The sequence below is a fragment of the Hemibagrus wyckioides genome, linkage group LG08 (genome assembly GCF_019097595.1).
Source record: "Hemibagrus wyckioides isolate EC202008001 linkage group LG08, SWU_Hwy_1.0, whole genome shotgun sequence".
In the NCBI taxonomy this organism is placed as follows: Eukaryota; Metazoa; Chordata; class Actinopteri; order Siluriformes; family Bagridae; genus Hemibagrus; species Hemibagrus wyckioides.
Window position 1 is genome coordinate 26,747,804 of NC_080717.1, and position 13,613 is coordinate 26,761,416.

Sequence of the window (13,613 nt, forward strand, 5' to 3'; positions counted from 1 at the left end):
AGATTTTGCTTCTCAATTCCCACGAGCCCTTTGGATTATGCAAATTACAGCGTCTCTGATTGGTCAGGATGAGAAGCCACTTGAACCGCCTTGTGCTTTCCCGCTCTTCCTGACTGACTGAGGGGGAAGAGGTTAGCAGTTAGCCACTGTCCGGGGTCAGACAAATCGATTTAAAGTGTTGTCGTCGGACTTTTTTTGGAGTTTTATTCAAGTCAATATGGGATACTTAAAGCAGATAGACGTGGAAAATTTCAAGTCATGGAAAGGAAAGCAGACAATAGGTCCGTTTAAGAGGTTTTCTTGCATCATTGGGACTAATGGTTCAGGTAAGTTAGTTAGATATACTTAATCGTTACAATGATTAATAAAATGACGGCGATTTATGATATAACGGTGATAACTGTGAAGGTAAGTCGAATGTGATGGATGCTCTGGGGTTTGTGATGGGAGAGAGAGCCTCCAGTCTGCGCGTGAAGCAAACCAAAGACCTGATTTATGGCGCCCACGTAAATAAGCCGGTCTCGCGCACCGCCTCGGTCACCATGCGCTATTGCAGTGATAACGATGAAGAAACGATCTTCAGCAGAACTATATCAGGTGTGATTGGTTGGCACTGATCTTTCGAAATTGCTTCATTTTCCAAAAACACGAGCTGAAGTTGCGTTTTATGGGTTTTGTTTTGAGGTGAGTCCTCGGAGTACCGGGTCAACGGCAGGCAGGTGACACCGAGCAGGTACACAGCAGAGCTGGAGAAGATAGGAGTCGTGGTCAAAGCCAGGAACTGCTTAGTGTTTCAGGTCAGTAACGGAAAGTCCGACACTTTACAGTGAGCCGAATCATTTAACTCAACTCACTAACATGAGTCGGCTCGCGAACGGCTCACTGGCACGTGCGCTATTTTGTTCCATGGCTTAAAACCTTTAATGAAATAATAATAATACTCTTTTAATTAAGGAAGAAAAACCACATTAATTTGTATTTACTTTTAGTATTTTTAATTTTATTATATTATAAATATTACACATTATGCATCTTTGCGTTAATGTTATGCTACTGAGGGCCACTCTAAAAAAAATTAAAAAAATAAAAAACAAGATAATGAGAATATCATTTATATCACGGGGAAAGTCATATTCGAAGGCTATTTTGTGATGAGTCAATTAATTAATATTTTGAGAAAATTGACAAAAATTTCAAAAAAATTTAAAGAATAAAACTAATAATTTGAGATAAAAAGACATAATTTTATGAGTGAGGCAAAAGGAAAAAGGTTGAATGCCTTGATTTATTTCACTTAAACTGATGTATCACTGGAGTTTTTGGTGCTTAATTTTATATTGTTTAACCTTACACTAACACAGATCATCATTGCACTGCTGCGAGGATGTGGAGTGGTGTGTATTGTGTATGTTCATATTTCAGGGTACAGTGGAGTCTATTGCTATGATGAATGCAAAAGAACGCACAAAGTTGTTTGAACGCATCAGTAACTCCATCGAGTTGGCAAACGAGTACGATGCCAAGCTGGCAGCACTTCATAATGCGAAAGAGGACACTTGGTTCCATTTTAATCGCAAACGGGCAGCCGCTGCAGAGAAGAAGCAGGTGTTCAAGGACAAAACGGAGGTATTAAGATAATTATCTGTAGTAATTATCTTCCTGCAGGTTGGGCTAATGCTGTCATGACATGCCATCATCTGTTTAGGCAGAGAAATATCAGGCACTGCTGGAGCAGCTCAATGAAAGCAAGCTGCAGCTCAGCCTTTTCCAGCTTTATCACAATGAGAGGGGTATTAATGCCCTCGTGGAGACCCTGAGAGAGAAACAGGAGGCTGTCACCGTCAAAAAGAGTGTAGTGGAGGAATGGGAGCAAACTGTGAAGGCTCAGAAGAAAGAGCATGGACGTCTGAGCCGAGAACTGCAGAAACTAGAGAAGGAGATCAAGTGAGCATACTTAATAAAACAAGACAAATAAAACATAATTAGCAACAGAAATGATTTGGATACAAGTGCAGAGTTTATTGGACATGAAACAGACAAATCCAGAAGGGCAAATCAAATCTAAATGGACAGATTTAGAGATAAAGAGAACAAAACAGTCAGGTAGAAAGCTGTAATGCTAAAGGCAAGTGGGGAGTGTGTTAACTGGGCCCAGTTGGTTGTGATTAGAAATCGATGGAGCAGGTCATGTGACTGGTTCATGGTCTGTTCTTTGGCTGAGGATTTAGGGAAATGGCAGAATCTGGTAAAGTTAAGCAAACTACTCTATTAGTGTGCCATTTAATGTGTAGAACTGAATACCTGTGCCTTCCTTCTTCTTCTCCTGCTGTTCTTTCAGGTCCCAGGAAGAGACCCTCAACCATCAGAGGCCTCAGTATATCAAAGCCAAAGTGAACACCAGTCACCACCAGCGCAAGGTCGAGGAAGTGCACACCAGCCTCCTAAAGACCCAGAGGCAGCAGGCCAAGAAGGAGCAGGAGCTGCAGGAACTAAAGACAGAGCTGGCTGAGCTGGAGAAGGCCTGGAGAGTTTTTGAGGCAGAGATAGCGGAGAGGGCAGCTCAGAGGGGTGAAGACGTGCAGCTTGAGGAAGCTCAGGTGAGACAGACAGTGGGATCATGGGCAGTATTTTTTCTTCAAATATTTTTCCTACATTTCTTAAATGCAACATACAGCATGTCACGTTATCTTCTTAGGGTTTATTCAGGATAAGAGTCTTTACTCATTAATCTACAGGGTGTGTGTAAATGGATCTGGACTGTGGGTTAAATGGTCCTGGATGGAGGTGTAACATTTAGAAATTGTTTTGTTGTAGCTGGAGCGTTATAAGGAACTGAAGGAACTGGCCAGGAAAAAAGGGGCTGTCTTATTACAGAAAGCTGAGAAACTCCACCGGGAGGTGAAGGCTGATCGGGAAAAGCTGGAGTTTGACAAAAGGCGAGAAAGTGAAGTCGAGGTGTGTGTGTGTGTGTAGCCTTTTGAATCACTATGGCTATGATCAGTGGTGTTGATCTAATTATATTGAAATGCAGTACCTGGCTAGATTTTAGAATGGTGTCTAATGTACCTGTATTTTTGTCTACATGTATAGATAAACATTAAGCATGCTGAAGAACATCTGGACGAGTTAAACAGGAGGGCAGGGAAACTGGAGGAATATTCCATCACCTCTAAGTATGTTGTATATTCTAGTACACATTTTATTTGTGTGCTTGAAAATTAGCATTGTTGCTAATAAAAAGGTAACAATTTGCCAGTTTTGCAGATTAAAATCTGTGTCCTCATCAGCTTTGAGTGAAGAATAATGATTTAAATGCACCATATGGGTCCAGCTTTGTTTGACAGAAGGAGGGAAATATTAGGAAATATAAAAAACTAGTCACGTCTGGCTGATGAAAAATTCAGGAGAATAAAATCAGAAAAGATGTGTTTAATGTTTGTTCAACAAACCTTTGTTGTTGCAGCAAAGCTCTGGACGAGCAGCGGGAACGGGAGAGGTGCTTGCGGCAGATGTTAGAGCGCGGACGAGTGCGGATGCTGGAATTGAACGAAGAACTGGGAGTGGTGGGGCAGGAACTTCAGAGTGCTCGCATGGATAGCCAGGAGAATCGGAGACAGCAGAGACGAGACGAGATCTTTCAGAGCCTGTGCAGACTCTACCCAGATGTTGTGGTATTGTACTGCCAATGTCATATATAAAAAAAAAAACTTTGCGGATCAAATCCATAAATAACAGTGACCGTTTCTGATGCTGTTTTCTGTTAAGGAATTTATGTTTTAGAGGTTTTTCTTTATGTCCAGTATGGACGCTTAATGGACTTGTGTCAGCCCATCCACAAGAAATACCAGCTCGCTGTCACAAAGGTGTTTGGCCATTACATGAATGCCATCGTGGTGTCTTCTGCAAAAGTGGCCCGTGACTGCATTCAGATTATAAAAGAGGAGAGAGCTGAGCGAGAGACCTTCCTCCCTATTGACAACCTGGATGTGAGTCAGACTGCCATGTGTCCTCTGTCATGAGGCAGGATGCATGTTCTCTTTTAGTGAAACATTATATATGAACAGTCATTGAGCTTAATTTGTTAGGACATGAGCTAATTTTCACACATGATTCCCAGTAAGTAACTATAAACGTTTAAACGAGACTATACTTGTTAGGTTAAGCCGCTAAATGAGCGTCTCAGGGAGGTCCGTGGTGCCAAGATGGTGGTGGATGTGGTGCAGTGTTCCCAGAAGGCTCCTCAGTTGAAGAGGGTGGTGCAGTTTGTGTGTGGAAATTCCCTCGTGTGTGAGAATCTGAAAGATGCCCGCCGTGTTGCTTTTGATGGCCCAGAACGCCTTAAGGTATGATTTACACATGGCTGTGCTTACATGCGAGGTCAAAGTTTTTATTAGAAAATGCTCTTGGTACTGATACCCAGGCCAAATTTAACTGATGACCTTTGTACTGTTGATCTGGAATTTTTTAGACAGTGTCTTTGGATGGTACTTTATTCTCCAAGTCAGGGGTGATCTCTGGTGGCTCTGTTCACCTGCGCCATAAAGCTCGACGCTGGGAGGAGAAGGACATGAATGGCCTGAAAGAGCGGAAGGAGCAGCTTAGTGCAGAGCTGAGGGTATGTCTGTGTCATTCATTTCTTACAGTGGAGCTGTATCAGGATTCATATACATCTAATGTGAGACCTGTGTGCACGTGTTCATGGAAGGAACTAATAAAACTGAAACGCAAGGAGGCTGAGCTACATCAGATCACAGCCCAGGCCCAGGGAATCCAGACTCGCCTCAAATACTCCAACTCTGAGCTGGGGTCCGTCCGCAAAAAAAACATCCCAGCCTGCCAGTCTGTAAGCTCTCTCATTTCTCTCATTCTTTTCATCCTGTTTTTTTTCCACTGTTTGACTCTCTTCCTCTGTGTTATACGAAAGTGTGTTTATGCTTGTGGGTGTGCTGCAGGAAATCTCCAGACTGCAGAGTGAGCTCTCAAATTTGAAGTCTCAGATCGAGATGCAGACCAATAATTTGAAAGTGAATGACAGTAGGGTGTCAGCCCTCCAGGATGAACTCAACCATGTGAGGCACACAGAATGTATTAAACTGTTACCCATAGCTACGTATAGGCTCCTATTCTGAGTCTAGTGACAGCAGTTATAGTGGCAGAGGACATGCACAGTGAGCTGTTTCGTAGAGCTTTACTTTTCTGCTGCAGATGGAGGACACCGTGTTCTCAGACTTCTGCGCTGAGATTGGAGTAGCCAACATTCGTGAGTACGAGCAGGATTACTTGAGACAGCAAGGAGAGATCGAGAATAAGCGGTAGGGCCCAATACAAACACGCCGCACAGGAACGTTAGACTTAATGATAGGTTGCTAATACTAGGAAGACAGTTGCCTTCAGTTGAAATCATATGTTTTTTGGAAACTTAAAGCAACAAAATGTATTCAGACAGCACATGAACATATAACTATGTTAATGCAGGACTAGGCATTATTACAAAAGCAGTAGTGTTTTAGCTACAAGAAGTTATAAAATACTCACAAGTGTGATGATTAGAACAGTAAGGTGTGCTAAGCATGCTAGCTGTTATGTCCAGGCTGCAGTTTGAGTCCCAGCGCACCCGTCTGAACACACAGTTGGAGTATGAGCAGGAGCAGCTGTACAAGCAGCACAGGCTGATCAGCAAAATGGAGGACTCCATCAAGAAAGAGGAAGAAGTCATCCTAATGTTAAAAGAGGTAAGCCAGCTTTAATACAGCTTTCAAGTACAACCTTATGCAGGTAGCATATTTTAAAAGTTTGTGTTGTTCAGGATGAAAAGAAGCTGCTTGCTGCAGTAGATGAGTCTCAGGTGAAGCTCCAAGACTTAAAGAATAAGCAGGCGGAGCAAAAGTCTTACGTTAATAAAGCGAAGGCTGATCTGGATAAGAGAATCAGTGGCCTTCAAGAGAACTCCAGGTATCTCTGGTTGTAAAAGTTAATCAGTGGTTGATTTCTGTATGGACTTGACTATTTCGCTCTCATTTTATTAGCACTTTAAACTGGAAACTCTTCCTTTATACAAGATATTTTTTTGCAGTTTATAAAGTAAGACAACTCTCTCTCTCTCTCTTTCTCTCTCTCTCTCTCTCTCTCTCTCTGTTTCTCAGGGATCTGGTAAAGCAGCAGAAGGAGATGATCTCTGTGGAAACTGCATTGGAGCATCAGAGACTTTGCAAACACAACCTGCTGCTGGGCTGCAAAATTGAGGGCCTGCCTCTCACCGTCCTCTCGGGAACACTGGACGACATCAGTGACATCCAGGTACAGCAAGAGTGAAAACGGGAAAATATTTTGTACTCAATCCAGTATCAAAGGTGTTCAAAAACAGGTCTGAAAATTCTCCCGTGAGCCTGTTACAGTTTGAATGACCAAAACTACTGCTTTCCAGAATTATTGGCATCCTTTATAAAAATGAACTTCATGAAAAGTTTTTTTTCTACACCGGTTTCAAAATGATCAATATTCTGTTACTAATCTTACAATAGATATTTTTAATAACTGGACTGGAAAGAAATAACAGCACACAGTATTCTGTAGAGATGCTTGTCACTGAAGTCACTGACAAAATCATCCAGATTAATGTTTGTCCTTCCTGAGTTTCCCAGGAGTTTGTGATTATTCTTCTCTGGCACTCAACCCTTGGTAAATAGTTAATATTCTGAATGAGAAAGTTCAAGCATTTTTAATATCGGAGCAGTACGGTGATCGGCTTTTCCGTGACGTGAGCTGGGGAGAAAGTGAATGTTAATGTGATGATGTTTCACACTACAAAGAAAAAGTTCTCTTCTTTTCAACACAGCTGGACTCTGATTCTGTAAGCATCACCACACAAGACATTTATGAGCGAGAAGAACAGATTCTGATTGATTATAGACCTCTGGGAGATCATCTGAAGGTGAGGCTTGCTGATTTCTTTTTTGTATGTGTCTCTGTGCACCAAGAATTAAGCATTATCAGACATAGAGTTGTTATCAGGTTACTCATGTACACAAGTCATGTAAAGGCATGGGCGTGTGTGTGTGTGTCAGAGTCTGACTGAGGAGCAGGAGGTGATGACCCAGCTGGAGGTGCTGAGAGAGAAAGTGTCATCTCTGGAGAGAATGATCCATATGTCCAAACCACCCAACATGAAGGCCTTGGAGAAGATGATTGAAGTGAAGGACACATTTCGTGGTGTGGCTGATGGTATAAACACACACACACACACACACACAATAGAAAGTTAACATAATTGTTAATGCTTTGACTGCACCTTTGTGTGTTTTTGTTTGTTAGCATTCGAGGCGAGCGCAAGTGTATCTAAGAAATGCTATCAGGAGTTTGAGCAAGTGAAGTCCATGCGCTTCCATCGCTTCAGCCAGTGCTTCGAACACGTTTCTGTCAGCATCAACCATATCTACCAAGACCTCTGCAGGAACAACAGTGCTCAAGTGAGACTTTGTTATTCAAATTAATTCTTTTTTGTATATTAAGCAAGAAGCACCTAGACACCTAGTACCAAAAAGCACCTTTTTTTAATACCTGTACCACTACGTGGCTCTGTGGATTTTTGCCGTGATTCTCTGTAGTGCAATATCTCAAGAATGAGTGGTCGAATGTTTATAAGATTTATCAGAATTTAATATCGTAACCTGCAGGTTAATTTTGCAATTGATAAAAGCAGGGTCAGAGAACAGGGTCAAGGTCACAGCAAGATCAAGCAGTTTTTCTTCAGTTGCTTTCATGCTGTATATTTTTAAGGATATTTTTAGGGTATTAGTAACAAGAAGACAAATGTGGTGGAAGCATCTCAAGCGGAAACCAAAAAAAGATTAAAAAAAAGAAAAAATAGTCTTTATTAGTTTTTTTTTTTCAAATCAAATGTTTTTATTTGGTATATATGTTTAACCAACATACTATATGCATTGGCTGAGGTGCTACAGTATTTTACCTGTAGGTAAAAATATTATAACTAATAAACCCAAAGCTGCAGTGGGAATTTTTGAAAGAGTGCAATAATTAAAGTAGGATAACATTAAGAAATCCTTTTATATAAATAAATAAATAAAGTTTCTTTTTCATTGTGTGTGTGTGTGTCCTGCAGGCAACTCTGAGTGCAGAAAATCCCGATGAGCCTTACCTGGGTGGTATCAGTTATAACTGTGTGGCTCCTGGCAAGAGATTTATGTCCATGGACAACCTGTCAGGAGGAGAGAAATCCATTGCAGCGCTCGCTCTGGTGTTTGCTATTCACAGGTAGACAGTTTTTACTTGGGCAGAGTCAATATTTATTTATTTTGTCCTTCTTGTTTTATTTGACTGATTTTAATTACTGGTTTTATAATTGTTTCATTATTTCCATGATTAGTTTTGACCTTCATGTCTCATTTTATCCCAGCTTCCGTCCTGCTCCGTTCTTTGTACTGGACGAGGTGGATGCTGCTTTGGATAACACGAACATCGGAAAGGCAAGACGACACTCACAATACAACACTACAGTAAACAACACTGTAGTAAAACACCACTGCAGTTAGTTACAGATTTGTAGTTAGTTTAATTTTGTTCAACATTGAAGCACACTTTTTACTGTCTGTTATATGAATCATATCACACCATGATGATTTTTTGCAGGTGACAAGCTTCATTAGGGAACAATCAAGAAATAACTTTCAGGTCATTGTCATCTCACTGAAGGAGGAGTTCTATTCACGGTCAGATGCTCTGCTGGGGGTCTACTCTGAGGTACTGCACACAGCACACCTTCTCAGGTGTGCACACGGATACATATAATTTGGAGTTGATATAAAGTTTACCATATGTGTAGGGTTGTGAGGTATGTAGAACCATTTTTTTAGACTTGTATGATTTGTCACTTGCTTGTGTGGTAGTGCCCACTATTTCAGTTCACACCTGATGTTATTCATGTACTCCTGGCCCCACAGTTCGATGACTGCATGTCCAGCCACCTCCTGTCACTGGATCTCACTCCGTACCCCATCAACGACGAGAACGGCAATGAGAGAGAGATGGGCATGATGTGAAGGAGCAACGAAAGAAAATGAGCGAAGAAAACTGAATTTCTGTTATTAGGTTTTCTTAAAAATGGTACTGAAGATTAAAAAAAAAATTTGTATTAATTTTTGTTTTAAATGGAAGGTTTTATTCCTTACATTATTTCATGAGCATTTCAAGTTTCTGTAGTATTTGCTGGCTGTTTTTATAAGGAGTGATTGTTGTTAATCAAAGAAAGCTTGTTTCCGTTAGGAAGATGTTCGGTATTTAATCGAGGTTCACGTGTTTTAATGAAGGGGTTCATTTTAAATAAATCATTTTGAACTTTTTTTCCTCATATATTATTATTCACAGTATTTTGATCAGGGTGCACATGGCCTCTTGGAATCTCATTAGTGTTGATGTTTCACCATCCTGACTTCTCACTCTGTCACTAAATCTCTTCCCTTCATAATCATCCCCCTTCTATGACGCACAGTTCTGCGATGGGGATAAGGACGCGAACGGTCTGCTCATACTTCATGTCTTTTATTTAACATTCGGAAGATTGTTGTCTTGGACCATTTTCTTCTTCAAGTGTGTTTACACCGGTGCTTTTCATGGCGTCGTATACAGTCGTGATTGTCCCTCTGCGGAGCAACATCGACAGTCGGGATGGCCTGAGGTTCTTCCTCTGGGTGAGTTCTTTGGGTTTTTATGGTGCTTTAATGTGTAATGTAGTCACGCAATATCTACCATATTATTCTTTGTGAATTATTGTCTTGTAGAACAACATGAAATTAAATATGGAGAGACAGAAAGAGCCACAATGCTAATGATACTAATAGTAATGTGCAGTGATATTAAGTCCTTATTTGTTTTATTGTGTATTTATAGTACTTTGTGATATCTCTGTATGTGCTGTCATTTAACGTCCTCTGATCCATACTGCTCCATGGTGTCAGCTGTCGCAAAATTTCCAGCCAGCCTCTAGATCAACGCCGCTAGTTCACAACTGTATAACAAAGTTATTTAAAGACAGAAACTATTTCCACTCAGCTCATCAGTCTAAGATTAGTGTTAGCAGGAACCCCAGAACAAACTCCCTCAGACTTACTTATTAATTTCCAACACTATTTTTTCATCATGCAAATACTCATGTGAGGTGTTTTTGAATACTTTTATTGTTTATTCCAGGCTGTTAGGGAGCTGGAGTTTACCGTCTTACAGAATTTTGTAAAATAATATAATAGGAAAAAGGTTTCTCACTTAAGAGCCTTCATTTGTTCATCTTGTGATTTATCATGGTCAGGGTTGCGGTGGATTCAGAGTCTAGTATCACAGCATCACTAGGTTTTGAAGCGTGTCTAAGATTTTTTTTGCTCATTTGACCACAAGTGTATTAGTGAGGACATGCGAGGAGGTCTGGGGTGCAGTCGGAGATCCAATTTATTCCGATGGTGTTCATTGGTGAGGTCAGGGCTCTGTGAGTTCTAATCCAACCTCATTAAACCATGTGTTCTTGGAGCTTGTTTTGTGCTGGAACAGGTTTGGGCCTCTGAGTTCCAGTGACGAGAAATTGTATTGCTACAGCATACAAAGACATACAGCTATACACTTATAGCACATGGTGTAATTGGTCAAATGTCCACATACCATAAGTGATATAGTGCAGGGTTTTTCAACCTTTTATGAGGCATGGCACATTTTTTACATTTAACATTTAACTTCTTCAGCAGTTTGAGCAACAGTAGCTTGTCTGTTGGATCAGATCACACGGGCCAGCCTTCGCTCCCCACGTGCATCAGTGAGCCTTGACCGCCCATGACCCTGTCTCCGGTTCACCACTGTTCCTTCCTTGGACCACTTTTGATAGATACTGACCACTGCAGCCCGGGAACACCCCACAAGAGCTGCAGTTTTGGAGATGCTCTGATCCAGTGGTCTAGCCATCACACTTTGGCCCTTCATCAAACTCACTCAAATCCTTACCCTTGTCCAGTTTTCCTGCTTCTAACATCAACTTTGAGGACAAAATATTCACTTACAGCCTAATATATCCCACCCACTAACAGGTGCCGTGATGAGGAGATCATCAGAGTTATCCACTTCACCTCTCACTGCTCACAATGTTATGTCTGATTATTATTATTATTATTATTATTAATATTATTATTATTATTATTATTATTATTATTATTATTATTAATATTATTATTATTATTATTATTATTATTTTAAAGTCCCTGAAAGCCTTTTTCATTTTCTGTAAGAAAACCTGTTTAAACCAAACTCTAGTCCTGTATGTGGGTTTCATTCTTTCACGTTCAGGTGAAGCAGCTGCAGGAGCTGGAGAGAGAGAAGGACATCTTGTGGTTGAGTCTGCAGACGCTGGAGCAGACACAGCGCTGGATTCACCCCAGACTGGAAGGGGATCAGCCAGACTGGAAAGATGGAGGAGGTGACAGGAGTCCCTATGAATAACGTTATGCGCCGTAATGAGCATTAGACATGTACCAGTATAATAATCGTCTATCCTTTGATTAGCAGCAGTATTAAAGTGTCATATTTTGAAACAATTATTGGGTAATGCTTACATTCCAGTAATTCATATACACGTCTGGGACAACTTAAAGAGAAAAAAAACAAACTGTGGGGTAGTGAGGTGTTTAGACATCCACAATCTTCAGTGCACCATGATATCTGTTCAAAAATGGAAACAAACCAGGACCATTACTTTACTTTGTCATGCATCTGTATTATGGCACTTTATATTGAATGCTATATTATGAATAAGTCAAATGAACATCACGTCCTTATTCTCTTACACATCTTCACGACCTTGGTCAATTTGACCAACTGACTGAGCAATAAAATGCTTTCTTGTCTGTTTGGCTTTTTCCCTGGATTAATAGTTGGGAAGACCCGGTTTAATCTGTTTTACTGAAGAAAAAGAAATACATTAAAAAAGGGGTCTACTATAAAGAAGATTTGTAATAGAATTTTGTGAAGTTTAACATTCACTTTATTTCATTTCAGCGTGCTAGAAAAGTGCTGTATATATAAATAAATGGATGTTTGGAAATTCTGTGCATGAAAGTTGCCCAAGCTCCAGCGTTTCAGCATGAAGAATTCTCTTACTACTGGCGTTTATAATAATAAACCTCTGAGGTTTATTTCGAGTCGTATTTGAGCTGTTGGAGATAACAGGATGGAACTTATTTGAATATATTGCATTAAATCATTAGCACAAATGCATAAAGATGATGACGTCATTTGTTAATGAAGAGAAAATGGTAATAATAGTGCTGTGATGTATAAGAGAGCTCATAGATCGCAGGACATGCTGTTATTGGAAAATAATCGACTTTCGGGTGATAACAGTGATAGCTGCTCAATCACACCTCTCTGTCTTTGATTATTTTTCCTTTATTCAGAGTTTAGCTTACTTTAGTTCCAGTAATGCGTTATATTTCAAGTCCATTAGATTAGATTAGATTAGATTAGATTCAACTTTATTGTCATTGTGCATTAACATAACTAACAGTATGTACTGTGTTTTCTGACCCTTTCATACAGTGTCCACACTTCAATGCAGTCAATTCAGAGCTTGAAGGTGATTTCTGTAATCAATGCAATTGATCATAAATTATTATTCTGCTTCTATCTAGACTGTTTGTGAGTGCAATCACATTAAGTTCACATTAAAGGTGTTTATTTTACCACAACACGGGGGGTTTTATTCCTTATTATGTATGCTTGATTATTATAGATGTTATGATTGATGTTATAGAATACTGTAGATAATTACACATATTGGTGAGAGTTGATTAGTTAATAATGACAGTTTGTTTTTCAACTATCTATCTATCTATCTATCTATCTATCTATCTATCTATCTATCTATCTATCTATCTATCTATCTATCTATCTATCTATCTATCTATCTTAAATTCTCTTTGTCTGCGTTTGTCTCTCCCCCCTTTCTCTTTCTCAATCTTTTTCCCAGTCCTTGCTACCCGAAGACTTTTATTTTGAAACGCCGCCATCTTTGAATCAATCCGGCGCTGAATTCAAACACATCTGCCCGAGTTTGTGAGAAACGGTGAAAATGGACAGATTATTGAAGTGAAATAAGAATAAACAGTACTGAAGTTTGTTTGGAAGTTTGTCTTTTAGAGAGATGATGTTGAGGAGAAGGAGCAGCAGCAGTGCTAACGTCTCATCCAGGCGCCGGAGCAGTGGTGTGGGATTTGATGAGTTTGGATTCGCCTTCATTAAGAGGAGAGAGAGGAGACTGCAGCACAGATCCCATGACTACAGGTCAGTCTTTACATCATACACTCACATTAATACATGCTTTATTTACCCTGGACTTTCAGAACTTGAAGTTTCAGCTCTTGTTGCACATATTATAAACATACCACTACCATACCAGAGATCCCAGTAATGCTTTAGATTTCAATTCCATTAACGCAACTAACTATATTGAAAATCTTAAACTATCTGACTCTTTCCTACAGTGTCCACACTTGTAGACGGTCGAAGCTTAAATATGATTTTATTTTAACATTTAAGACCAATGCAATTCATTTAATTATTATTCT

At 40.0% G+C, this 13,613-nt stretch overlaps 2 protein-coding genes across 3 annotated transcripts in view; both read left to right on the plus strand.

Annotated features, from left to right (window-relative positions):
* The first annotated feature begins 123 nt into the window (after nt 1-123).
* Nucleotides 124-11,067, plus strand: smc1b (structural maintenance of chromosomes 1B). Its single transcript, XM_058396765.1, has 25 exons — nt 124-326; nt 409-597; nt 685-797; nt 1,423-1,626; nt 1,706-1,944; nt 2,339-2,597; nt 2,815-2,955; nt 3,091-3,173; nt 3,464-3,671; nt 3,801-3,986; nt 4,158-4,343; nt 4,469-4,615; nt 4,706-4,843; nt 4,953-5,069; nt 5,206-5,312; nt 5,591-5,732; nt 5,807-5,952; nt 6,144-6,297; nt 6,836-6,931; nt 7,065-7,221; nt 7,312-7,466; nt 8,120-8,271; nt 8,414-8,483; nt 8,647-8,757; nt 8,958-11,067. Exons 1-25 carry the CDS (start codon nt 218-220, stop codon nt 9,054-9,056), a joined length of 3,708 nt encoding a protein of 1,235 aa, XP_058252748.1. The 5' UTR covers nt 124-217; the 3' UTR covers nt 9,057-11,067.
* Nucleotides 11,068-13,061: 1,994 nt separating this feature from the next.
* Nucleotides 13,062-13,613, plus strand: part of si:ch211-266k8.4 (carabin) — a 71,866-nt gene continuing 71,314 nt past the window's right edge. For both annotated transcript variants that reach the window (XM_058396768.1, XM_058396769.1), the window contains exon 1: nt 13,062-13,329. In XM_058396768.1, the coding sequence (XP_058252751.1) occupies nt 13,190-13,329 (140 nt within the window). In that variant the 5' untranslated portion in view covers nt 13,062-13,189. The remainder of the gene's footprint in view (nt 13,330-13,613) is intronic.

Excerpts from the sequence above, each read along its gene's own strand:
- smc1b (XM_058396765.1), top strand. The coding sequence starts at position 218 with ATGGGATACTTAAAGCAGATAGACGTGGAAAATTTCAAGTCATGGAAA. Across the intron at positions 5,313-5,590 it reads GGAGAGATCGAGAATAAGCG|GCTGCAGTTTGAGTCCCAGC; the intron begins GTAGGGCCCAAT and ends TGTTATGTCCAG. Across the intron at positions 6,298-6,835 it reads ACGACATCAGTGACATCCAG|CTGGACTCTGATTCTGTAAG; the intron begins GTACAGCAAGAG and ends TTTTCAACACAG.